At 34.9% G+C, this 24684-nt stretch overlaps 2 protein-coding genes and 2 long non-coding RNA genes across 4 annotated transcripts; all 4 read right to left on the reverse strand.

Annotated features, from left to right (window-relative positions):
• Positions 1 to 339: 339 nt before the first annotated feature.
• Positions 340 to 2485, reverse strand: LOC118030111 (disease resistance protein RPV1-like). The gene is made up of 2 exons (XM_035034107.2): positions 1700 to 2485; positions 340 to 1290 (listed from the first exon to the last, which is right to left on the reverse strand). Exons 1-2 carry the CDS (start codon positions 2203 to 2205, stop codon positions 522 to 524), a joined length of 1275 nt encoding a protein of 424 aa, XP_034889998.1. The 5' UTR covers positions 2206 to 2485; the 3' UTR covers positions 340 to 521.
• Positions 2486 to 10442: 7957 nt separating this feature from the next.
• LOC140955110 (uncharacterized) lies at positions 10443 to 12219 on the reverse strand. Its single transcript, XR_012168836.1, has 3 exons — positions 11986 to 12219; positions 11039 to 11084; positions 10443 to 10594 (listed from the first exon to the last, which is right to left on the reverse strand). It is a non-coding gene; the product is annotated as an uncharacterized lncRNA (long non-coding RNA).
• A 6787-nt stretch (positions 12220 to 19006) lies between these two features.
• LOC140955109 (uncharacterized) lies at positions 19007 to 19864 on the reverse strand. Its single transcript, XR_012168835.1, has 2 exons — positions 19694 to 19864; positions 19007 to 19608 (listed from the first exon to the last, which is right to left on the reverse strand). It is a non-coding gene; the product is annotated as an uncharacterized lncRNA (long non-coding RNA).
• LOC118030100 (uncharacterized) lies at positions 19865 to 23958 on the reverse strand (the record flags this gene model as incomplete). The annotated part of the gene is made up of 6 exons (XM_035034099.2): positions 23860 to 23958; positions 23450 to 23755; positions 22849 to 23364; positions 22640 to 22714; positions 22063 to 22555; positions 19865 to 20211 (listed from the first exon to the last, which is right to left on the reverse strand). Coding segments are annotated over exons 1-6 (1836 nt in total), but the record flags the coding sequence as incomplete, so codon positions are not given.
• Between the last annotated feature and the right edge of the window lie 726 nt (positions 23959 to 24684).

A 24684-nucleotide genomic window follows, 5' to 3' on the forward strand; every position in this document is an offset into this window, starting at 1 on the left:
AAAACAAACTTCACACTTTTCTGATATTGTGCAAGTACTCAGATCATTTGATGTATTCCATAAAAATGGTGTGCATTCGACTATTAAGTTAGATTCCCTTTGTCTATTTTGCATGTGTCCTAGGGAAAATTTTGTCATTGCTAAATTTAGTTTAGTGAACCTTAAGTTTCTCTAATTATTGGTTTCTCACAAACTCCACCAGACTATTTATCGGTGGGTTGCTTCTTACAGTGGCCCTAAAGATGTGAGTATAGCCTTCCCCAAAAGTCTTTTATCTTTCATGTATTTATGGTGTAATGGGCACAATTTGGTAAATCATAATGGAAACCAGGTCTAAAACCAAGTCTTGTTTTATTGTTCCAGGAAACTTAGATTTTACACGAACAATGCTAAATGCCATTTCTAGCATGTTATGAGAAGTAGTTATGAGACACTCATCAATGAGCGTCCTTATATAAAAAATCACAGGCCGACAATAAAAGCCATCAAATATTCTTATAGCTTGGTTTTGTTCAAATCTTCTAAAGAAATATGGATTGTTTATTCAATGCACTGCACCATTCTACAGTGCTTTTACCATAGAGAGAGGAACCCAAATCTATAAGAGCCAACGGATTGCCTTGTACATGCCGTGCAATCTGTTCCATCAAGTGCATTTGATCAATTGTGGGGATGCAATTCTTCAAGGCTTTTGAGCTAAAGAGTTGGAGAGCTTCTTCATCGTTCAACCCCTCAACCTCGTATGTTTCGTCTACTACATTTTTAAGCACTTGCTTGTCCCTACTTGTTATGAGAACTTTACTGCCTGAACCAAATGAATTGTGTCGTCCATCAAGCAAATCTTTCCATTCTTCCAAAGGCATGAAATCATCCACATCATCCAGAACAATAAAAACCTTTTTACGACGAAGTCTCTCCCTCTCAAAAGAATCTCGAAAACTAAAGGAGCCAATGTTCATAATTTCTTGGTCAAGCAGATGTGAAAGAAAGCTTCTTTGCAAATCAGCCATGGAACCAGTTTTTAATTCTTGCCTAAAGTTTGCGAAAAAGATTCCTTCAAATCGAGAACGAACCTTGTTGCACACAGCTTGAGCAATCGTTGTCTTACCGATACCATCCATTCCCCATATCCCTACAATGAGAACATCTGGAGATTCCATATTTAACAAAGATTCAACTTTGTTAACGCGAACATCAATTCCAAATAGACCCATAGTGTGACTTGAAGACACAGCTTGCAATTTGTTCGAAACATCTCCAATGATTTTCTCAATAAATTCAGACTCCAGCCTGACAAACAAGAAGAACACACCTAATTGTTAGCCAAAATGGACCGGACAAGAAGAAACATATAAACATATAAACAAGAAATATATAATTTATAGTATTTTTTAAGTCATCATGATCTTTTTCACCTCAAATTAATAGACTATTAATGCCCCAATTTCAAGTGAAACGATAGAAGAAAACATTGAAACGTTGATTGTCCTGATAAAAATTAATATAAGGATTCCTAAATATCTTCTTTCTGTCTCCTAAAGCTTAAGATCTGTACAAGTGTTTCGCTACAACGTTTTCAAAATCAAATAAAATAAATATAAATTCACAGAGCTCATCATTCTCAATAATTTTAAATTAAATCTCAAATCCTCAACAAATGAACGAATATTTTCTTATGGGATATATTTCAGGAGCTTACTCAGACTTCCCTAAGCTCCATCCAGATAGATTGGCTGCATCCGTCAAAGCGTCTCTGAAGCTCTGCTCTTTGTCCATCGTCAAAGCTTTCTTCTTTATCAATCTAGCCAATGCATCCCCAAACCTCCCTGTTTGATTTCTTACATGGGATGGATCCACCTTGTAGAATACTGGAATAACTATCTGTCTATTATTTCTTCTACGCTCAATAATCTTAGCAAGCTCCTCTAAGCACCATTTGGAAGATGCGTAGTTTTCAGAAAAAACAATCACAGAAAGCTTGGCCTCTTCAATTGTTCTCAGAAGTGATGCCGAGATCTCATCTCCTCTCACAAGCTGATAATCTATGAAAGTTAGGATTTGTTTCCGGTTCAAAGCATCATAGAGGTGGCTGGTAAAACCAACACGAGTGTCTTCTCCCCTGAAACTAAGGAAGACATCATATTTAATTCCTTGTGGCTGGGCGGTGGTTAAGGTGGAAGGAGTAGATGGGGATGGAGACATCATATTGTTTTGTGGAGAAACAGTCGAAGAAACAAGAGTAAGACTCTGGTGGTAAGGTAGGTCTGGAGGGAGAGAACGGAAGTAACTCAAGGAAAAAAGATGAGGCTGATTTTGAATCAGTAGCTTAGGCTTTACGTGTTGAAGACCCTGCCTTAGGCATATGTATAATTTATAGGCATCAAATCCAAGAATTTTGTTAGAACATTACACGATTGCACATTGTTGATTTCCATTGTTAAAAATCAAAAGCATTTATATTCTTGTTTATCAGATCACAGCTGTGGCCTGTGATAGATAACTTTTTTAATAATTCAAATGTATTAGGTATTCACTTGGCGGAGTAGCTGATCTTTTGTTATTTTCTCTTTAACTTTTTTATTATATATTTTTTTAAAAACACTAAACACTTCTGTCCCACGTCATTTTTTTAGTCTCTTAAGTTTTACTTCAAATTCTTTTATAATTTTCCTGGAAATTACGAATTTCTTGTCAAAATGTGTCAGAACACATATTTGAAATATACTTTTTTTTTTTAAAAAATTAATATTTTAAATTTTTTTTGATATAGTTAAATTAAAAATAATTTTTTTTTAAATAAAAATAACATTTTAATACATTTTAATTTTAATTTCCCGTAGCAGCCCAATGGAGCTGCCATTCACATGGAAGGAAAGGCGATTTTATCTTTGCCTATAAACAATGTTTTTATATTTTTTGATTTTTGATTTTTTATTTAAGATTAATTTGTTTTAGTTTTTTTCGGTTTGTTTTAATATGTTTGTGTTAAAAATAATTATTTAAAAATAAAAAAATATATTATCTTAATGTATTTTTAAATGAAAAACACTTTAAAAAACAATTGTTACCATACTCGTAAACACCTTTTATATCTTCGGTCCAAGTTTTTGCCTTGCGGAGGACGTTGTTGCCTTTATATTATATTATAATGGTTATGATTATTTAATTGAAAATAACTTGTTAGAAAGCCTATTTGATATTGTACGTTGTTTTTTTTTTAAAAAATATTTATTAGAAATATATCAAAATAGTATATTTTTTTTATTTTTTAAAATTTATTTTTAATATTAGAAAGTCAAAATAATATAATTAAAAAACAAATAAAAATAATTTAAAATAAAAAAATAAATAAAATTCAAATTCAAGTATTTTCTCAGGGCATTACAGAAGGTGCACATTGTTAGCTTCCTGGAAATGTTCCATGCACAAAAGGCTTCTAGTCTTGTTATTTGTGATGCCGTAGGAAAAGACATTTAGGCTTTTGTTTGTCTTTGCTATGTAAACAATGTTTTAATAAATTTTGAAATTATTTTATATTTTATTTTAGATTAAATTTTTTTTAGTTTGTTTTGATGTGTTTGTGTAAAAAAATAATTCTTTAAAAATAGAAAAATATATATTATCTTGATGTATTTTCATGTAAAAAAAAAATATTTTAAAAAATTAATTATTACTATATTCACAAACACCCGCCATATCTTCAAGAACTTGTTAGAGAACATGCTTGATATTGAGGTAACAATTGTTTTTCAAGATAATTTTCACTTAAAAATATATCAAAATAATATATTTTTTTATGTTTTAAAATTTAAAATCAGTACATTAAAATAATATTAATAAACAATATTTTAATAAATTTAATGTGAAGGAAAGGGCATTTAGGTTTTGTTTGTCTTTGCTGTATAAACAATATTTTAATAAATTTAGAAATTGTTTTATATTTTATTTGAGGTTAATTGTTTTTTTAGTTTTTTTCTGTTTGTTTTGACATGTTGGTGTCAAAAATAATTTTTTAAAAGTGAAAAAAAAATTATCTTGATGTATTTTCAAGCAAAAAACATTTTAAAAATCAATTATTATCACATTTACAAACACCTTCTATATATTCGGTCCATGTGTTTGCACATGCCAAAGACTTTTCTACCTTTATATTATATTATAATGGTTATGATGATTTGATGGATTTGTGGTATTGTAATAACAATTGTTTTTCAAAATAATTTTTACTTGAAAATACATCAAAATAAATATTTTTTTATTTTTTAAATTTTATTTTTTATTCAGTCCATTGAAATGATATAAAAATTAATTTAAAATAAAAAAAACCAAATCCATGTATTTTCTTGGACGTTGCAGAGGGTGCACATCTACTTGGTAATTTCCTGTGTATAATAAAAAGGCTTAATGTCTTGTTATTTGTTTTTTCTTTTTGTGATTTGGTAGGAAGGGCATCGAGTCTTCCTTAAGTCATCTGCCGATGATAGATTGTGTGTAATGAGCTGGAAGGAATCATGTAAAAAGAAGAAATAATTATAAGCCATATTGATGGGGACGACGACTTGATCTCAAGTCTTCCTTTAAATTACGTGTTTCCTTTTTCCAAATATTTTTTCATGTACAGAGGTGTTGACTTCCCGGAAATTTCCTATGTACAAGTCTTGTTCTTTGTTTATTTGTGATTTGGTAGCAATGATCTACACGCAACGATCAAGTGTTTGTTATTTATTTTTTAATTTTTTTATCGAAATCGGTTAAAAACCAGACCAGCAATTAGCCCAGCAAACCCGTTTGACCTACAAGGTCAACTTCTGGATTTGATTTAATAATTATATAGGATACATTCCTATTAAGACTAAGCTACTTTGATAGGCTTGAAACAATTGAACTCTCAGAGCAATTGTTTTGTCTCTTCTTTACATGCTTCAAAATGCTATTTTATCATTAAAGATCATTGCTTTGTCCATGAAAAGGGTTTAGACAACTTGCTATGTCTTCTAATTAAAATTTTTTAAAATTAGGATTGATGGATGTTTCAGTCTTTTAATGTTAGTCTTTTAATGTTTTAATAGTATAGTGAAATAACTACATTGTTCTTAAAAGAAAAAATAAAATAAAATTGATATTTAGGGGTTTTTTATATTTTTTTTCAAGGCTTTTTAGTTATAATCAATGTGAATTAGAGGCAATTCAGTCTTTTAAAAAATAAAAATATAATTAAAAAATAAAAATTAATTGATGTTTGTGTTTGGATGACGTCCATGTTTTATGCATTAACGCATGTAACATCTCTCAACAGGCAAACACTTCTTTTGTGACAGAGCTGAAAGTGTCACAACATCATCTACTTGCTCATGACACAACAATCAGCAATAAATATTTTCTCAAGTACAAGGACATGCAGGAACAACAATCAGCAGATGTTCTAGATTCTCACACATTTGAAATGTATATATGCAGTCCTTCTAGCAGTTAATCTATACAACAGGAAATGATAATCTCAAAGCATTGTCTTTAATAGGTGGTTGGACATAAGCATAAAGAACAAATATAATGAACACAATAATGAATTAAGAGAATTTTAAACTTCAATTCACTCAACAACCTGGAAAGGAAATTTAGCTCTGAACCCATTCAATTGAGAGAAGAAACATAAAAGCAGCAGAGATGGTAACTTTTTGATAAAACAATGGAACAATGCAACAGTAGAGAATGTATGTTGCAGCTAAAAGCTTAAGGTATGCGTGTATTGTATTAGGGTTTTATAATACCTAAATGTCCACAATTAATGCCTAAATACATGCCTAAGAATATTCACATTCCATAATAGGATAATATTACAATCAGCTCATCCTATATTTAGATATTCCATAATACCCCCCCTCAAGTTGGAGCATGAAGGTCTCGAATGCCCAACTTGCGCAATAAAAATTCATATTGTTGCTTTCCCAAGGCTTTTGTGAATATGTCGGCAAGTTGTAATGAAGACATAACGAATTTAGTCGTAATACTCCCAGCCACAATGGCATCACGTATAAAGTGACAGTCAACCTCAATATGCTTAGTGCGCTCGTGAAACACAGGATTCTGCGACATATGAAGGGCCGATTGACTATCACAATGAAGGGACATAGGAGTCGGATGAGACACGCCAAGACTTTCCAGTAAAGCTTTAAGCCAAGTCAACTCACATGTCGTCATAGCCATAGATCGGTATTCTGCTTCGGCGGAGGAGCGGGAGACAATGTGTTGTTTCTTGGTTTTCCAAGATACCGGTGAATTACCAAGAAAAACTATCCAACCAGTAAGTGATCGTCGAGTAAGGGGGCAACCGGCCCAATCGGCATCACACCACCCGTGTAGCCGCAGATCACTGTCACTACGAAGAAATACACCTTGACCCGGATTACCCTTATGATACCGGACCACCCGCAAAGCAGCTTCCCAGTGTTCCTCCCGTGGGCATTGCATGAATTGGGATAAAATATGCACACTATAAGAGAGTTCGGGTGGAGTGAAGCAAAGATAAATCAATCGTCCTACCAAGTGACGATATTTTTCCGGATCGACTAATGCTGTACTAGTGGACAAAGCAAGTCGATGATTTTGTTCTAAAGGAACAGTTGCTGGTCGAGCCCCTAGTAACCCGGCCTGCGAAATAATGTCAAGTGCATATTTGCGTTGACAAAGAACAAAACCAGCAGGATTGCGCGCCACTTCAATTCCCAAAAAATATTTTAGGCAGCCAAGATCTTTCATGTGAAAGCAAGCACTGAGATAATCTTTGAATGTCTGTATATCACCCGGACGATTGCCAGCGATGATAAGATCATCAACATACACAAGGACACTAAGTTGTACTCCCCCCTGCAAATATGTGAATAAGGAGTAGTCGGAATAAGATTGTTGGAAACCATAGCTCGTCAAGGCGGTTGAGAGTTTAGCAAACCAACACCGAGGAGCCTGTTTCAACCCATAAAGCGACTTTCGAAGTTTGCAAACTGCCCCAGTTGTCCCGACGCGAAAACCAGGCGTAAATTTCATGTAAACTTCCTCCTGAAGATCACCATGCAAAAATGCATTATGAACATCCATCTGATGTACTGCCCAATTCTTCGCGGCGGCCACAACAAGAAATACCCGTACGGTAACCATTTTTGCGACAGGCGCAAAGGTGTCCGTGTAATCAAGGCCTTCAGTCTGATGATTGCCCAAAATGACTAGGCGAGCCTTCAATCGCTCAATAGTACCATCAGAATTATATTTGATCTTGTACACCCACTTGCATCCCAAAGCTTTCTTCCCAGCCGGTAGACTCTGAACAACCCAGGTCTCATTATTTTCGAGTGCGGAAATTTCACGCTGCATGGCATCTCTCCAACCTTTGTTTCGGACTGCCTCCGAATAGGACAAGGGTTCCCGCTCAGCTGTGATGACTGCAAGAAAGTGTCTATGTCGCATAGAAAATTTGTCACAATTCACATAATGTGCTAAAGGAGAGGGTGTACCTGAAGGATGCAGTGGGTCGAGTGGCGAGCGAGATGGACTCAGTTGAATGGTGTTGGTGACATAATCATGGAGTCGGATGGAGGGATACCGCTGGCAATGTCCTCTTCCCAATAGATTAACCTCTTCTTCTAGATGAGGAGAAGTCGATGGGGCAATAGTTGGAAGTGACTTAGAAGATGAATGAGCGAACTCCAGCATATCCTTGGGTATAAGATCGTGGGCCTCGTCAGAAGTGGTGAGAGCCATATCGGTAGTGGAAGGCCCATCAGTAGTTTGAGCAAGAGGAAAAACATCTTCGGAGAACACAACATCCCGAGAGAAAAAAAAACCGTCTTTCCAAATCATACAGACGCCATCCCTTCTTTCCATAGGGATAACCAACAAAAATACACCGACGACTTCTACTTGCCATTTTATCCCCCGTCTTCTCATGTGCATAACACAAAGACCCCAAAACGCGTAAGTGATTATAAGACGGTTCCACCCCATGTAAAACGTGATATGGTGTTTTCCCATCCAAAATCAACGAAGGAGTCCGATTGATTAAGTACCCAGCAGTCAATACACACTTGCCCCAAAATTTAATTGGAAGAGAACCTTGAAATCGCAGAGCGCGGGCTACATTCAAAATATGTTGATGTTTTCTCTCCACACGCCCATTTTGTTGTGGAGTGCCTGTACAAGAAGTCTGAAAAATAATTCCTTGATCAAAGAAATATGATTTCAGACATGTAAATTCTGTCCCATTATCGCTTCGGACAATTTTGACTTTCCGAGCAAATTGTCTCTCAACCATGGAAAAAAATTGTTTAAGCATACTAGATACCTCTTTCTTGTCAACAAGCAAATAAATCCATACAGCACGAGAGAAATCATCAACAATAGTTAAAAAATATGAAGCACCACATGAAGAAACTGTTCTATATGGTCCCCATAAATCACAATGAATCAGTTCAAAAATACCCAAGGTCTTATTTTCGCTAACACAAAATTTATCTCTCCGCTGTTTTGCTCTTTGACAAACATCACAATTTTTATTCAAACTGTTTTTCTGGTTACTAGAATGAACTTCGGGAACTAACTTTGTTATTCGTAGAGAAGGATGCCCCAGTCGCTGATGCCAGAGATCAAGAGACGCTTGATTACTGATCTTCATTGTATTAATCCGCGGTATCCCTTTGAAATAATAGAGTCCATCTCGTCTCTCACCCGCACCAATCAGCATCCTCGAGGTGTGGCCCTGTATAACACATAATTTTTTAGTGAATAGTACAAAACAATCATACTGATCAATTAATTGCGACACAAAAATTAAATTGCAAGTAAGTCCTGGCACATAAAGGACATTTGCAAGGCACAAATCTCCATCAAGAACGGTTGTTCCCTCTTTGACCGCCAAAGCACTACTTCCATCTGGTAATCCAACGGGACACTGATCGATTATTCTTAAATCATTAAGTTCCTCAATGGACCCTGTCATGTGGTTAGAAGCCCCGGTGTCCAATATCCACACCGAACCAGTCACTGTCCCATACAAATTTTTAAGCTTACCGGTCATTTTATCAGTTATTTCCTTCGGCTCTCCCAAATAGCCTTTAATTTTGCCCACTGCTCGTCACTCAAACCTGGGAACGACGAGCTTCCTCCTGCGTCTGCAACAGTGGCAGAACTGGACCCGATGTTGGTGAGAGCAGCGTTAGCACGATGGGTTCCTCTGTGACCCCGGCCTCTTCCTCTACCACCGGAGTACCCTCTGCCATGGCCAACCTCTCTTCTCTCGTCTCCCCTGGGTCTGTCACCCCACCATTCAGGGTATCCCGTTAGGGCAAAACAATTGTCTTCTCCATGCCCTGATTTATGGCAGTGCGAGCAAATCCCCTTCTCTTGCCCGTCGGTTCGAGTCATGGAGCCCTGCTGTCGTCCGTCGGTTCGGGTGCGAGCAACAAAAGCCACAAATTCTCCTTGTTCTTCTCTGCCTCGAGTCATCCCCTTCACCTGTTCTTCTTGAGTGAGGATGGAATATACCTTGTGCAACCCCGGTAATGGGTCTTGTGCCAAGATGTTAGATCGGGTTGTCCCGAACCGCTGCTCATCGAGACCCATAAGAAATAGGTGCACCTTCTCTTCCTCTCGTCTCTTTTCCAATTCTGAACCCAGATTGCATGTGCACTTTCCACACTTGCACGCCGGCAATTGCTCAAAATTGCCCAGCTCATCCCATAATTGTTTCAATTTCCCATAGTAATCCATGATAGTCATTCCTTTCTGTTTGCAATCGGCCAATTGGGACCTTAATTGTTGAATCTGAGGTCCATTGGTGATGCTGAATCGGTCTTTAATGTCCAACCACAAATCCCGTGCAATCTCTACATGAGATATGGTTGATCGGAGTGTGGATTCGATAGTGTTTCGAATCCAGGACACCAACAATGAGTTGATGGTCCACCAGTCTTCCCAATCTTCTGATTCTTCACTGGGTCGTTCAATAGACCCGTCGATGAACCCGAATTTCTTTCGGGCTCTTAGGGCCGTTCGGAACGAACGTGCCCACTCTTCATAGTTGTTCCCCTTCAGTTGGACCTGAGTAATCGTAAACCCAGGATTATCAAGAGATGTAATATCGTATGGCGAAATCGTTTTTCGATTCTCACTAGATACACTCCTGCTGCCGGACATGGATTCTGCCATGTATTATGTTTGATTGTGTTTCGATTGTTTTTTTGCTCTGATACCATGATAAAACAATGGAACAATGCAACAGTAGAGAATGTATGTTGCAGCTAAAAGCTTAAGGTCTGCGTGTATTGTATTAAGGTTTTATAATACCTAAATGTCCACAATTAATGCCTAAATACATGCCTAAGAATATTCACATTCCATAATAGGATAATATTACAATCAGCTCATCCCATATTTAGATATTCCATAATACTTTTACAGGGTAATTGACTTCTCTGGATTCGAGGTCTCACCAGCTGGTCCCTTTTTCTGCCTCATAACTACCATCGGCGGTGGCGATATTAAACCAGCTCTCATAAGAATGCCACGCACGGTGTATGTAGGCTGAGCACCGACAGAGAACCAACACCTGCAGAAGCAAGTAGAAGAATAACCAAAATCAACTAAACAAGATGAAAGACATTACGCCAACCCATTTAATCAAGCAGGCAAATAGAAGCAGCCATACAAGAGCTTCATGCAAACTAAAGATTGATCCATCAGTTTTCTCCTCCTTTAATTCAAAATTGGCAAAAACTGAACAGATAACTCTCTCATTGTGAAGTTATCTCCTGCCTAAAATAGATGTTTAGCAATTAAGAATCAAAAGCTAAACATGTTTATCTTACTAAACCTCCAGCATTACCCACCACACCTTAAACTCCAATCTCCAGGTTAAACTTAGATACTAGGATAAATTTTTATTACCCCAAATACTAGAAACACATACACAACAAAAACAAGAAGTGAAAGCATATAGCTCATAGATAATACAGCATAAATTGAACGTGATAAGAAAAAGAGAAAAACTTACTTCACAAGGTCAACATTAAGACCCAATCTTCTAGCATCGCCCTTGGCTGCCAAAAAGAAAAGCAAAAATGTAAAAATAATTAAGCAACTTCCCCTAACATCAAAGCTAAAAATTAAGCATGATTAGTGCTTTAGTGACGAAAGGGAACGTACTTTGTTTCGTTTCCAGGTTTATAGATTGGATTCAGTCAGCATTACGACATAATCAAAAGGAAGGAGTGAAGCTTTGGTTACCTGATGATATATAGGCAATAGTATTAGTCCTCTCAATAATGCTGGACTAAACCCAAAAAATTCCAACTAAAATTTATTTTTCCCTATACCTGATGACCTTTGTGCTTTAAAAACATATTTTTGAGACTTTAACTGATGACAGAATAAACTATGAACAATTAGTGCTATCAATGGTAATATTAAACTACATATGCATAAGAAAATAAAATTACAAATGCATCCCATTTTGCAAGTGCATTTCCCCACTAAGTTTAAGTTTTTAATAACAAAGTTATCTACACATACAATGCAATGCGAACTTGAAAACAAACCCTATAAGCCTTCAAAGTGCAGGCCTTTGAAATTAGACAAAAAAAATCTCCATGTGAACTGAGCATGTGAAAATAATATGAGAAGGGTAAGAAGAAGAAGAGGGAACCTGCTTTTTTTTAAAACTTAAACTTAAACCTATAAGAGGGATCAATTATTTATTTGTGAAAATAAATAATTGATCCCTCTGTTTTTTTTTTTTTTTTAAATAAATTGTCCCTTTTGCAATTGTTCGTTTTCGTGCAAATCAAGAAAAAATATACTAGATATGACTGTACATCTGTAGTATTTATTTATTTCTTTTTTCAGACTGGCAGAAACTAATGAACACTTCCTATTGTTGTTTTCTTCGGTGTCCATCGAATTTTTTTCAAAGAATATCATGTTCAGGGGATGAAGAAGAACCTCATCCTCATTCCTTCTCTGCAATTACCACGAAGACATCTTTCAGTGACCAACTACGTCTCTCACTTTTGGCAGGTGGATTGATAACAGCCTTTTCAGCATTAGCTGCACGGTAACCAATGACTATCTCTCTTCTCTGTCGGGCGCGTAATAGTACTTCATAGAAACTCAATTCCTCGCCTTCACTGAGGTAAAGATCTGCTTGCCTTATTTGTAGCTCATTTCCCTGATGAAGGCAAAATGTTGTGAATGATGAGTTTAACTGATTAAAGGATCTTAAATTCGAACATCATCAATAGCAACAATTTCACTAACACAACAAAGGAATCACTGATCAATGCTAGAGGGTTGTTCTAAGTAGTAAAGAGAGAACATGCTAGCAAACCCTTTGCTGTTGGGGTCCAACATATTAACTAGCTTAATTTTTCACAACCATAATGATTATTTGGATGCAGGGCTCACGATATGCTACTTTCTCAATATAAGAAGCAGGGCATCAAAGTCATTATAATATATGATTTGAAGGAGTGGCCAACTAAATCCACCAGGGAACGAAGCTAATGATCACCTGATGTGTTTAAGATTTCATCCTTTAGTTTAGCTAGCAAAGTTTCATGGGCTCTATAGTATACGTGATTGTTAAAAGTGCTTTCAATAACTTCCCTCCCTCAAGCAAGAGTTGGGCAAAAAACGGATTTAATGTGATTGTTGAAATTTTCTATTGCAATTTTGTAAGCCTACTGAGTTTGAAGGAATGCAGGGAGAAACAAGAAAAACATTGCCATTGTTTTGAGGAGAAACAGTTGAAGAAAACATTTTGTTTGGGAGTCTGGTTGTGATTGTATTTACTTTTTAAATAACTTTTTGTGTCAAAATATATGTCAATGATGTTTTTTTATTTTTAAAAATTATTTTTAATATCAGAACATCAAAATAATTTGAAAACACTAAAAACATATTAATTTAAAATTAATAAAAAATTTTAAAATTTTAATTTTTTTTTAAAATATAAAAATAAAGAGGTAGGAGTAAATATGCAGGGAGAGAAGGGAAGTAACTCAAGGAAAAAAGATGAGGCTGATTTTGAATCAGTAGCTTAGACATGTATAATTGTAATAATGGTTGTTTCAAATCCAAGTATTTTAACATGTAGTGAGATGTTGACTTCCTGGGATTGTGATAGTTACGATGATTTAAAGTATTTTTTTATTTAAAAATATATTAAAATAAAAAAAATTTCATTTAAAAAAAATTATTTTTGATATTAATACATCAAAACTATCTAAAAACATAAAAAAAATATTATTTTAAACAAAAAAAATAATCAACTTTTTAAAAAATAATTTCCACCCCATTTCCCATCACATTCAACATTCACTTTATCGGCCAAGTAAACGTGCGAACTGAAACACCCTAATTTTCAACTGGAAATGAAAAATATTAAATCAATTAGGAGGGGCAAAGAACAAAAAGGAAGGTTGAGGTATTCTAGGCGTTCCTTACGATTTTTAAAAGTAGATAAATATTTTAAAATAATTTTTTTAACTTGATTGTTTATTATATATATAGTCCATTCATATAAATTGTTTTTTAAAATTTTTTATATAAAATATTAAAATTTCAAATAATTTTTTTAACTTTTTTTAGATTAACTTAACCAATATAATCCAAAACACTGCCTTAATTTTGACCAAATCAACCTTAGATTTGGTTTCAAATCCAAATATTTTCTCATGTACAGAGGTGCACATTGTTTGAGCAGCACATGCAACATCTATCAGCGGACAAACACTGCTTTTTTACATGAAAATATATTAAAATAATAGTTTTTTGATAATTTTTTTATTGTGTCAAATGCCATGTCAAATCTCTTCCAAGGTTTATCTGGACATTGATGATTCCAGGTTGTAGTTCTAGTGTTGTGATCAATATAATACGTTTTCCCTGATGCTGCATCAGATCGCCTCTCCCAGCCTGGTGGCAATGGAGCAGTACATCCACCATAGTTATTGACTGACTGATAACAGTAAGCCAATTCACTATCAAGTGATTGGCCAACCTCCTGCATTACTCCATTTTGATGTGATCGTATGAAAGAAAGCACCAGCAAAATCATCGGTGTACATGATTTCACCCCTGCAATCCTATTTTTTAAATCATAAAAACATGACACGCTATAAAAATAAAATAAATTAAATTAAAAATTTATCCTTTTAATTTGATTAAGAAAGTCATCCTACAACTATTTTACATTTATTTAAAGCAAGTTACAAGACATGCATAAACTATTTTGTAAAATTGCAGGTCTCCATTCGGCCAGGCCAGCACTAAAGGATGGTGAGAATTGAGAAGAGTCGCAGCAACTCAGACAACAAATAGAAAATTACAAAGAATAGAAGGGGTTATGGCTAACTCCACAAGAATAAAGAGCCACCGCAACAAAATAATACTATAAAAGAATCAAATTAAAAAAATCGATCCCTCACACGTATATTAAACTTGGTGGACTCTTGACGGATTAATTGGGGACTTCTTGACTCAAAATGTAATTTGGTTTAAGAGTTTTTTTTTTTTTTTTTTTGTCAAATCAACATATCAATTCACTCACGATATGATTAGCTTTACCAAATCTAAATGAGATTCAAACGAGTTAATTTTTTTAATTAATAGAAACAATAAAACATGTTACCAAAATACTATAGAGAATACTATGGATATAGACTAAAAAAACTATTCATGGTGACACTTTAGTTACATTTTTCCCTTTCTAAGAAAAAACCAAAAGCTTATGAGTAAGGGCAATTCAATCTTTTCGCATTGATCGTTAATTATTTCACCGGAAAAAATATATGTAACCAAAAGCTTATGAGTTAAGGGCAATTGTTTTACTAGGATATATGTGAATTATTTTTTATGCATAGTAAAATGATTTTTTCAATTTTCATATAAAAAAACCTAATGTTTTTTTTATTAAGGGTATTTAAGTTTTTGATATTTATTCTTTTGTATATCAAATATTTTAATTCTATTTAGTTATTTATTGATGAAATATTAGTTTATTTCACTTCATGTATATTTAAGCATTTTAATTTATAATTAGAATTTTTTATATTAAAAAACTAATAAAAATTCTATATATTTAATTTTTTTATAAAAAAATGTAATCCATAACAAATACTAGTTAAATATTTAATTTGTTTTTTTTTAAACAATAATATTTTAGTTTTTAAAAATAAAACTAAAAACAATTAGTTTTGAAATTGATTTTGCTCAATCGGCCAATCAGCAAATCGGGTTTTGGATTCGATTAGATCCCGGGCCAGTATAAAATCTATGATCGGTCCCACCTGAAGAAATGAGAGGCAGAGAAAAACTAAAAAGACGAGCTAACGGCATCAACAAGCCACGCTATTTGATTCTCTACCATGATATATATACATATTAGCACAAGCCCATTTCTAAAAATTCAACAAAACCCTAATCTATACTTAATTTATAGCTTTACACATAAAAAAATGATATTTCTATCGTAACCAAAGCTTTTTAAGACTAATAAAATGAAATCTAAAAACAGTTCTTTTTTTGAAGAAGAAATTAAAGAACACATGTAATGTAGTTGAAAGCTAGGCTTTTGAGAGTCACCATTGTAGAAGCTTGATCTGGGAGAGGGAGAAAGGGAGAGGCTAGACGGCTGGTAGGGTTTGAGGGAGAGGTGTGAGAGATATAATGGAACTTGTTATAAACCCTATTCCCTAGTGACTGGCCTATTGGCTCCTCAGATGAACGGCTGAGATTAGATTTTTTGTAGCAGCAAGGGTTTTGTTGATTTGTGACTGGATGGCGTTTCGGTCAGTTCGACCACCAGTTTAAGCATACAAAGCCCAATTCGTTATTTTGGGCTGAAGACCCAAAGTCCATGGAGTCAATAAAAAAAACAAAATTTCTTTGGTGAAATAGAACATTGGAATCATAGTTATAGAGTTAATAAAAGATTTAATTTTTTTTATTAATATAAGTGTTCGGATTAATTTATATGTATTTTGATTAATTTTATGGGATCTGAAACTAACAACTATATAAGTTTCTAGTGGCCTTAAGATTTATGAGATTCAAACTAGTGATCTCTAGGAAGCAAACCTAGAATTAACTAATTGAATTACAACTTTTAGAGTTGACATTATTTATTATTAAGTTATTAAGATGGTGATTGATATTATTGTTGTAATTATTTTTTTAAAAGAATTTTTTATTTTAAAATATATTAAAATAATTTTTTATTTTTTAAATTTATTTTTAATATTAATCTATTAAAACGATTAAAAAATATTTTAAAAAAAATTAATTTAAAGTATAAAAAAATTCAAAGTGCAGTTTAACTATAAAAATAAACAATATCTAGGTTAATTTATGGGGTTGCTGAATCAATTTTAATTAATTATTTATTATTAAAAAAATAGTTTTTTAGAATTAATCAAAATAAATCAATTATGTTATTATAAATTTAATCTGATGAATCAAATTTTACCAAATTAATATTTTTACCTTTTCAAATAAAAACTTAACTCGCATCAAGCTTCTCATCACGGATTTTCAATTCAACCCACTAAGAAAAGTGGGGTTTAATAACTATAATAAATACATTTCTATTATGCAACCAAAACTTCAACGTCTTCTTGAACCAGCCTGGAAAATCAAGTCCTCCTGTCATGATTTTAAATACACTTCTCTCAGTGGCATGGTCTTGTAAACTATTTTGTTTCTGAATTTTTTTTCTTAACATGAAAGACATCAGGACATCTCCCCTTTTTCCCTAATATCTCCGTCACCTCATAAGAGTCACTGTAACCGAGAGCCTGTAGTTTTCACGTTAAGTGCCTATCATGCTATAAGCGTAGATCGAGTGAAGAGAAATGCAGACACAGGGTTAGCTATGGCAACACAAGAGGGACATTTTCAGGACTTCGTATTGTATCATGTGATCAGAATACACACTCTGCAGACATTTTTAACTGCCATCTATGTTAACATGTCTATGGAGGATAGAGATCCCAACCAAATGGGAAAAATTGAATTCTACAGAAACGAAGAATTGCTGTGTTCTTACAGAATTTATCAAGGCCTTTTGACAACTTCACAGTTGCTCCATTCAGAAGCCAACGCTTTTTAGAATCCTAGTCTATTTGGTAGGAGGAAATTACCAGAGGAAGATGTAAAACAACAGGGGTAGCAAAACGAAGGAAAAGTTCTTGGTCAAAAACAAGAACAGAGAAGAAGGGAAGCCAAAAATCCAATGGCCGCACTCTATTTCCTGTCTCATAGAGTAGAAAGAACATGAAAGAAAAGAAAAAAACCTAGAAGAAGATATTTCAACTTGAAAGATATTGTGTGAGTTTCATAACTTGCATATCAAGTCTTTCTCTTGAAACTCATAGGACTTGATCCACCATTGGAACTTGGACTCATGATAGGAACTGGCTTGAGAAGGAAACCAGAAGGCCGAGAAGGCACCAAACCATGAATTGGATTTAATACACAACTAAATTGAGTACTTTATGAGCTGATTGAGAGAGATCTTAGCACCAAACCATGAATCTGATATTTGCTTTCCAGAAATGTTTCCAACACAAGTTTTGAGGTAAAATAGAATGATAAGACACATGAACATTCAATGTGCTATTCTTTTCATGGATTGAAAATTATAATTACAAGTATTTTCTGGAAGTGCTTGATTTTCTTGTGCAAGATCTAAGCTTTTCATAATATACTTGTGAACTGTGACAACTTGGCATCATTTCAGGAGGCTGAAGCAATTCTAGAAGATATCAGACCTTCTCCAGTGCAAACACTTGGGTATGGTGTGGTAAGAAATCAGATTGCTTTTTGTGATACTGCACTATGATTAGTCTATTTCAATCATTTCTGCTCTTTTGGATTTCTTTTCCCCAACTAAAGCCATCTTTTAAAAAAAAAGGATATCTTGTATCTAGAAAGACGTGTTTATGGGATGGGAATGATCTTTTTATTTTGTAGCAAGGACATAAAATAATTAGGTTGATTTCTCTTTGTTTTGAATGTATGCTTCTGTATGGTCTAGAGACATGCTTCCACAAAGATGTGTATATAATTAACTAGAATTACTCATGCTGTTTACATCAGGTCTTTATTAATCATCAATCCATGATTGAGAAATATCTATTGCGTACCATGCAAACGTCCATTGCATCCTTTACTTACACTGTATTTATGTTGTGGACAGGGTTTTGCTGCAGCCTCATATGCATTGCTAGGTTTGTACACTTTCTTCCTCATGGACAGGCTCTCTATTACTTTTCAAGAACGACTCCCCAAAATGTTGTGGAGTTTGAAATACTTCAACTGTATTATATAGAACCAATGATATAAATTCTGGTTTTCTTTAAATTTTTTTCTTTTTTGTTGCTTTCCTCACATTCTTCTTGCCAACCAAGCTTGAACTTTGTTTCAGAGTGGGAGAAGACCTTACAATTTATTGCCATCATTGGCTTTAGTCAGGTATACTTTTATTTGTTATAGTGCCCTGGTTAATGTTCCTTTCACACACACATAGATGTTGATTTCTAAGTTGATAATGATTAAAACAAACTTCACACATTCTGATATTGTGCTAGTACTCAGATCCTTTGATGTAATCCGTGAAAATAACATGTGTCCTTTGATAATAGATCTCCTTTGTCTATTTTGCATGTGTCCTAGGGAAAGCTTTATGTCATTGCTAAATTTAGTTAAGTGAACATTGAGTTTCTCTAATTATAGGTTTCTCACACTCTGCCAGATTATTGATCAGCAGGTTACTTCTTACAATGACCCTGAAGATTTAAAAAAGATGTGAGGTATAAATTAGTTTGCTTAGGCTAGTTTTGAGTTTATTTGAAAGAGTTATAAAATGTACAATAATAAAATCTTGAATTTAAAGTTTTTATGTACTTACTGTTTTTCTTGAATAAATGCGCTAGATGGTTGTTATAGTTAGTTGAGGAATTAGTTGAATAATAGAAAGTTAGTTCGTTAGTCAGTTGCAAGGGAACAACAATATTTACAGCTATCTTGAAAACCAAGTAATAATTGAAGATCAATTTGCAGTAATTACAGAACTCTCTCTCCCTTTCAATCTCTTTTACTTCTCCCTCAATTTTCTTTTGAACTTTTGTCCGCCGGTAGATTTTCATCAAAGTGCAGATACACCCCGCAGCTTTTAAACTTGAAAGGCCTTTCGTACACTCCAATACCGTTGTAGAAATTAAATGTAACTTCATTGCCAGAATATTTACGTAAATGATTTCCCAATTTATGCTTGTAGTGTAGAATCATGTGATATGAGTCGCATGACACCAAGACATCTGTTGGAATCTGTGCTTTCCTGAAAGCAAAGCTGTTTTTACCCTTAACGTGGTAATTACAACATACCTGTTGGTTGGGAAGAGGGCCTAGAACGACAAGGCAGAAAGCAATTCCCTTGAGCTGATGACAATTTGAGGGAAACTGTATGGTGAGTGAAGATCCAATTCCTTTGTCACCGAACCATTCTGGAATTTCACTCCCCGGTAGAACCATTTGAATTCTGCCATATGGGATCTCCTCTCCGGACTGTAACACAGAAGTCACATTTCGAAAATGTGATGAAGCAAGCAAGAAAGAGAGAAGAAATAAAGACGGGGGTTAAGAGGGATACCTGAATTTTCAAATGCATTGCCTCTATCAGTTGTTTCTGATCCAATTTGAAGCAATTTCTAAAATCCAATTTCAAGCCGATATTGATGGTTGATGTCACGGTTTTTAGTGATGCACAGTCATGTGCTGTTAGAGTCTTCAGCGAAGGGGGAAGTTCAGGTAGCTCTTTAATAGGTGTGATTGCAAACCATTTCATAGGCACTGTGATTTCTGGGAAGCTCTCAAGTTTTGAGCAACAACTCATATTCAACCATCTGATTCTTGTGAGAAACTGGATTGATGATGGCACCTCTTTAATAGCAGTTCCCTTTAGTTCTAATATTGTTATATCGCTTGAAATCTCTGGAAACTTGGTGATCTCTGGGCAACCACTTAGAGAAAGACGAACCAAATTGCCAATAACTGATTGTGGAACTTCTTTGATTGAAGTTTGTTCCAACTCTAACCGTGTCATATTTTGTGAAATCGTTGAACACGTGGTCACATTGATAAGGGAATTTTTAGCATGTATAATTTCCGCTATTCATGCTTGATTTTTAATTATTTTGGATATGTTGCACAAGACAATTAGAATTTTGAATCTCTTTTTGAACTATTAACCTCGTGGGAAATTAATGTGTTTTCAGATCTTAGGTTACTGAACAGGCAGAGCCGGGCAGTGAAACTGAACAGTGATTCATTATGTGCTGCAAAGAAGCTATACAATTTAGTTTCGGATGTTCGTAACCATTTTCAAATAGCTGAGATGAAGGTCTACAAAACATATGAAGGGCATATAACTCAGTTTTGTTGTTTCGAAGCCCAAAAAGCGAGTTGAAAAACAAGGATTGAACCAGCCCGAAATTCCTGCACTGCAAAAACTGTTTTGGTTTATGGAACTTATCTCAACGCTCAGATGTCCAAAAATTGCAAGATCAGTTTCGTTGGAAAGAAAATTTGATTCTCTACAATTTCTCCAGAAATAGAGATCTTTGAATTCGCATGTTTTCTACCTCAAATCGGGCCCGCAATGTCTGAGTAGGAAGGAATTTAATGCAGAAAAGGAAACTTTCCTCATTACTGCAGGGGTAGAAAAGCCACAATATAAAAGAAGAAAAAGGAGGAGAGAAGACAGAACAAAACCCTACAACATAGAAAATAGAAAGAGAGGAGGCGGCACCAAAGGAACAAAAGAGGGGCAGAGGCAAAACTATTGAAAACCGGGAGGACACCTATCTTTTCGACGGAAATTCTCTGCTCTTGAGTGATGTTCATCGTATCAAGTTTGTTTCTCTTTAATTTAACTATGGAGTAGACTTTTATTCTGGGATTTTTGATGTAACCTTACTATGATTATGTGAACAATTTCTTTGATTGAATTATTACATTAAGATGTTGAGTATTTCATTCTATGTGTAATGCTTGCGTGTGTTTGGCCAACATCTGCATGATTTAGATTTCAATTTGAAACTGAGAAGTGATAATTGTTTTAGCTATTGTTTGAAATACCGTAAGAAATCTATAGGATAGAGATATCCTAAGAACTTTTGTAATCGTTACAGGTTTTACAGTACTTAATAAATTTCGACAAGTTCAGAACTTTTGTAGAGTATATGAAATTTGTTTGTCGAAATAATTTATTGATGCTCGAGAGAGATTAATATTTACATAAGGAAAACCTGATTATCAACATTAGGAGTAATCAATTTAATCGAGAAAGTTCATGTAAGCATAGTTACGGTAAGTCAGAAATCCTAGAACCAGTACAATTGAATTCATGAATATTTAATCAATTGGTTGTTAGTTTTTAATCATTAATTTTTGTTTCATAAACTATCTCATTCGATTTCTCAAATAGATCATAATTTTAAAAACTTTGGAAATTAGTAGTAATTTTTACAAATCCTCGTGAGACGATACTCTACTCATCACTTTATTACTTGTTACGATTCGTGCACTTACAAAATTAACCAACACTATTTGTGCAAAGTTATACACACATCCTGCATGTTATATATATTCAGTATGCATACAAAGGTTTGGATATTAATCTCAATTTTGTTAGGCTTGCAATTTGATTTTAGCCATGCTATTGCTTGTGAATTAAGGTGGAGAAGAGCATAAAGATTGAATCCTTCCTTCAGTTTACTATATAAAGTGTATATGGATTGAATTGCTTTTTTACTCTCTTATTTATAGCATTCCGCATGTGCAAGAATAAATGCGCACATGATTCATTAGTTAGATGGTTGTTACAGTTTGTTGAGGAATTAGTTGAATAACAGAAAGTTAGTCCGTTAGTCAGTGCAAGGGAAGAACAATTTGCAGTAATTACAGAACTCTCTCTCCCTTTCTATTTCCTTTATTTCTCCCTCAATTTTCTTCTGTAACTTTTGTCCGCCGGTAGATTTTCATCAAAGTGCAGATACACCCCCCAGCTTTTCAACTCGAAAGCCCTTCGGTTGTCCACTTCATGGTGGTAGAATTTAAATGTTACTTCATTGCCAGAATATTTACGAAAATGATTTACCAATTCGAGCTCGTAGCGTAGAATCATGTGATCTGAGTCACATGTCTTCAAGTCAAATGATAGAGCACGGGTTTTCTCGGAAGCTAAGACGACTTCATCATCACCATCATGCTCACCGTTTTTACTCTTAACATGATAATCAAAATATACATGAACATAAGAACGATCATCGAAATCATGGGAGGGAAGAGGGAGTAGAAAGACAAGGCAGAAAGCAATTCCCTTGAGCCGATTACAATTTGAGGGCAACTGTATGGTAACTGAAGATCCAATTCCTTTGCCACCGAACCATTCTGGAATTTCACTCCCCGGTAGAACCATTTGAATACTGCCATCTGGGATCTCCTCTCCGGACTGTAACACAAAATTCACATTTCAAAAATGTGAAGAAGCAAGAAAGAGAGAGAGAAGGAAGAAAGACGGGGTTAAGAGCGATACCTGAATTTTCAAGTGCATTGCTGCTACCAGTGATCCAATTTCAAGCAATTTGTAAAATCCAATCCATCCCATAACCTGGCGATATTGATGATTGATGTCACGGTTTCTAGTGATGCACAGTCATGTGTTGTTAGCTTCCTCAGCGAAGGGGGAAGCTCAGGTAACGCTTTAATAGGTGTTCCATGCAAAGTCAGATCTTTCAAACATACCATATCTTTGATCGATAAGGGTAGCTCTTTAATAGGTGTTCCATGCAAAGTCAGAACTTCCAAACATACCATATCTTTGAATGATAAGGGTATCTCTTTAATGCCTGTTTTACTCAAGTAAAGACTCTGCAAAGATTTCATAGGCACTGTGATTTCTGGGAAGCTCTCAAGTTTTGAGCAACCACTCATATCCAACATTTCGAGTCTTGTGAGAAACTGGATTGATGAGGGCACCTCTTTAATAGCAGTTCCCCTTAGATATAATATTCTTATATCCTTTAAATTCTCTGGAAAGTTGGTGATCTTTGAGCAACCACTTAGATAAAGACGTTCCAACTTGCAATTAACTGATTGTGGAACTTCTTTGTTGGAAGTTTGCTCCAAATGTAAGCGTGTCATATTTTGTGAAATCGTTGGACATGTGGTCACATCTAAATTTTTTGCCATTGATAGATCTGGCAATTCCGTCAAATATGGAGAGTAAGATAGGTCAATTGTTCTTAAATTTCTAACATCCTGTCAAAAGAAAAAGGCATAATTAGAAAGTTAGCACCTCCAACTACATATTTCTAATCATAAGTCTGTAGCAATTAAATCATACCATTACTCCGGTCCAAAGTTTTACAAGCTTGCTTTCGCGTAGGTGAAGCTCGACAAGGTGTTCAGCACGAAAAGATGGCGGCAAGGATTTCAAAGGGAATCCATACCATTTCAAATATCTCAGCTTATTAGGAAGATATTCGAGGCCAGTAGGAGGAAGGTGAATTTTATCTTCTTCGGAGGAACCTACGTGATAGAAATCGAGAAATCTAAGACCATCCATCATTGTGAAGGCTTCAGATTTCAAGTGTATGTGTCTCGATAACATGGACGTGTCCAAAGATATGCCTTCAATTTCTTCAGTTCCCTGTTAAACAAGAACAAAGAATAAAGAACCAATAATACAATCCACTCAAACACATCAACTTTTGAGCAAATATATGAACGACAGTTAATGGCTGTAGCTTTAACCTTATTTTCCTCCACTACATGAACGACATCAGGAAGATGACATAACCTGCTACGTTTGCCAGGAAACTTAGATTCTGCACGTACAATGTTAAATGCCATTTCTAGTAGTAAATCATGCATTTGTAGATCGTCATGATTTGCAGTTATGAGACACTTATCAATGAGCGTGCTTATATCGAACTTCACAGACCGACCATAAAAGCCATCTAATATTCTTGTTGCTCGCTGTTGCTCCCATCCTGTGAAGAAATGTGCTATGTCAAGAAATATGGATTTTTGTTCTGAATCCAACCCATCGTAACTAATTCTCAACGCGCTTTCGATTTGAGGGTCCTGAGCTAGTTTATTCAATGCCCTGCGCCATTCTTCGATGCTTTTACCATATCAAACCAATATACATCCCGGAAGATATATGACCGCACTATCTTTAGCACGTGACGTCTGAGCGGTTCACTCGACGCTCACAGTCCGGTGCTGGCAACCGGAATCGGCCAATCCATGGCTCGGTGACAACGCACACCGGCGGCTCCGTTCCGTTTGCTGCACATGCGAAACGGATGGTAATATTAATTTAAATGAAATATATCGTTCAATTAATTTGTTGTTAATACATTTTTTTCATTATAGGCTACGTCTCTTGGACGTGAGTCGAGCCTTATGGAGCTGTTTGTGGAGACGCACGTGCGGAGTCATGACCGCCAAAAGGGGACGCAACAGTTCGTTGACAACCGTGCTCAACATTTTGTGGTATGTTTGTTCAACCATTTTATTTTGTAAGTTATTATTATGTTTATTGAATTGAATATGATGATTTTTTTTTCAGGA

The sequence above is a fragment of the Populus alba genome, chromosome 19 (assembly GCF_005239225.2).
Source record: "Populus alba chromosome 19, ASM523922v2, whole genome shotgun sequence".
Lineage (NCBI taxonomy): Eukaryota > Viridiplantae > Streptophyta > Magnoliopsida > Malpighiales > Salicaceae > Populus > Populus alba.

Excerpts from the sequence above, each read along its gene's own strand:
- LOC118030111 (XM_035034107.2), bottom strand. The coding sequence starts at position 2,205 with ATGATGTCTCCATCCCCATCTACTCCTTCCACCTTAACCACCGCCCAG. Across the intron at positions 1,291-1,699 it reads TGGAGCTTAGGGAAGTCTGA|GCTGGAGTCTGAATTTATTG; the intron begins GTAAGCTCCTGA and ends CTTGTTTGTCAG.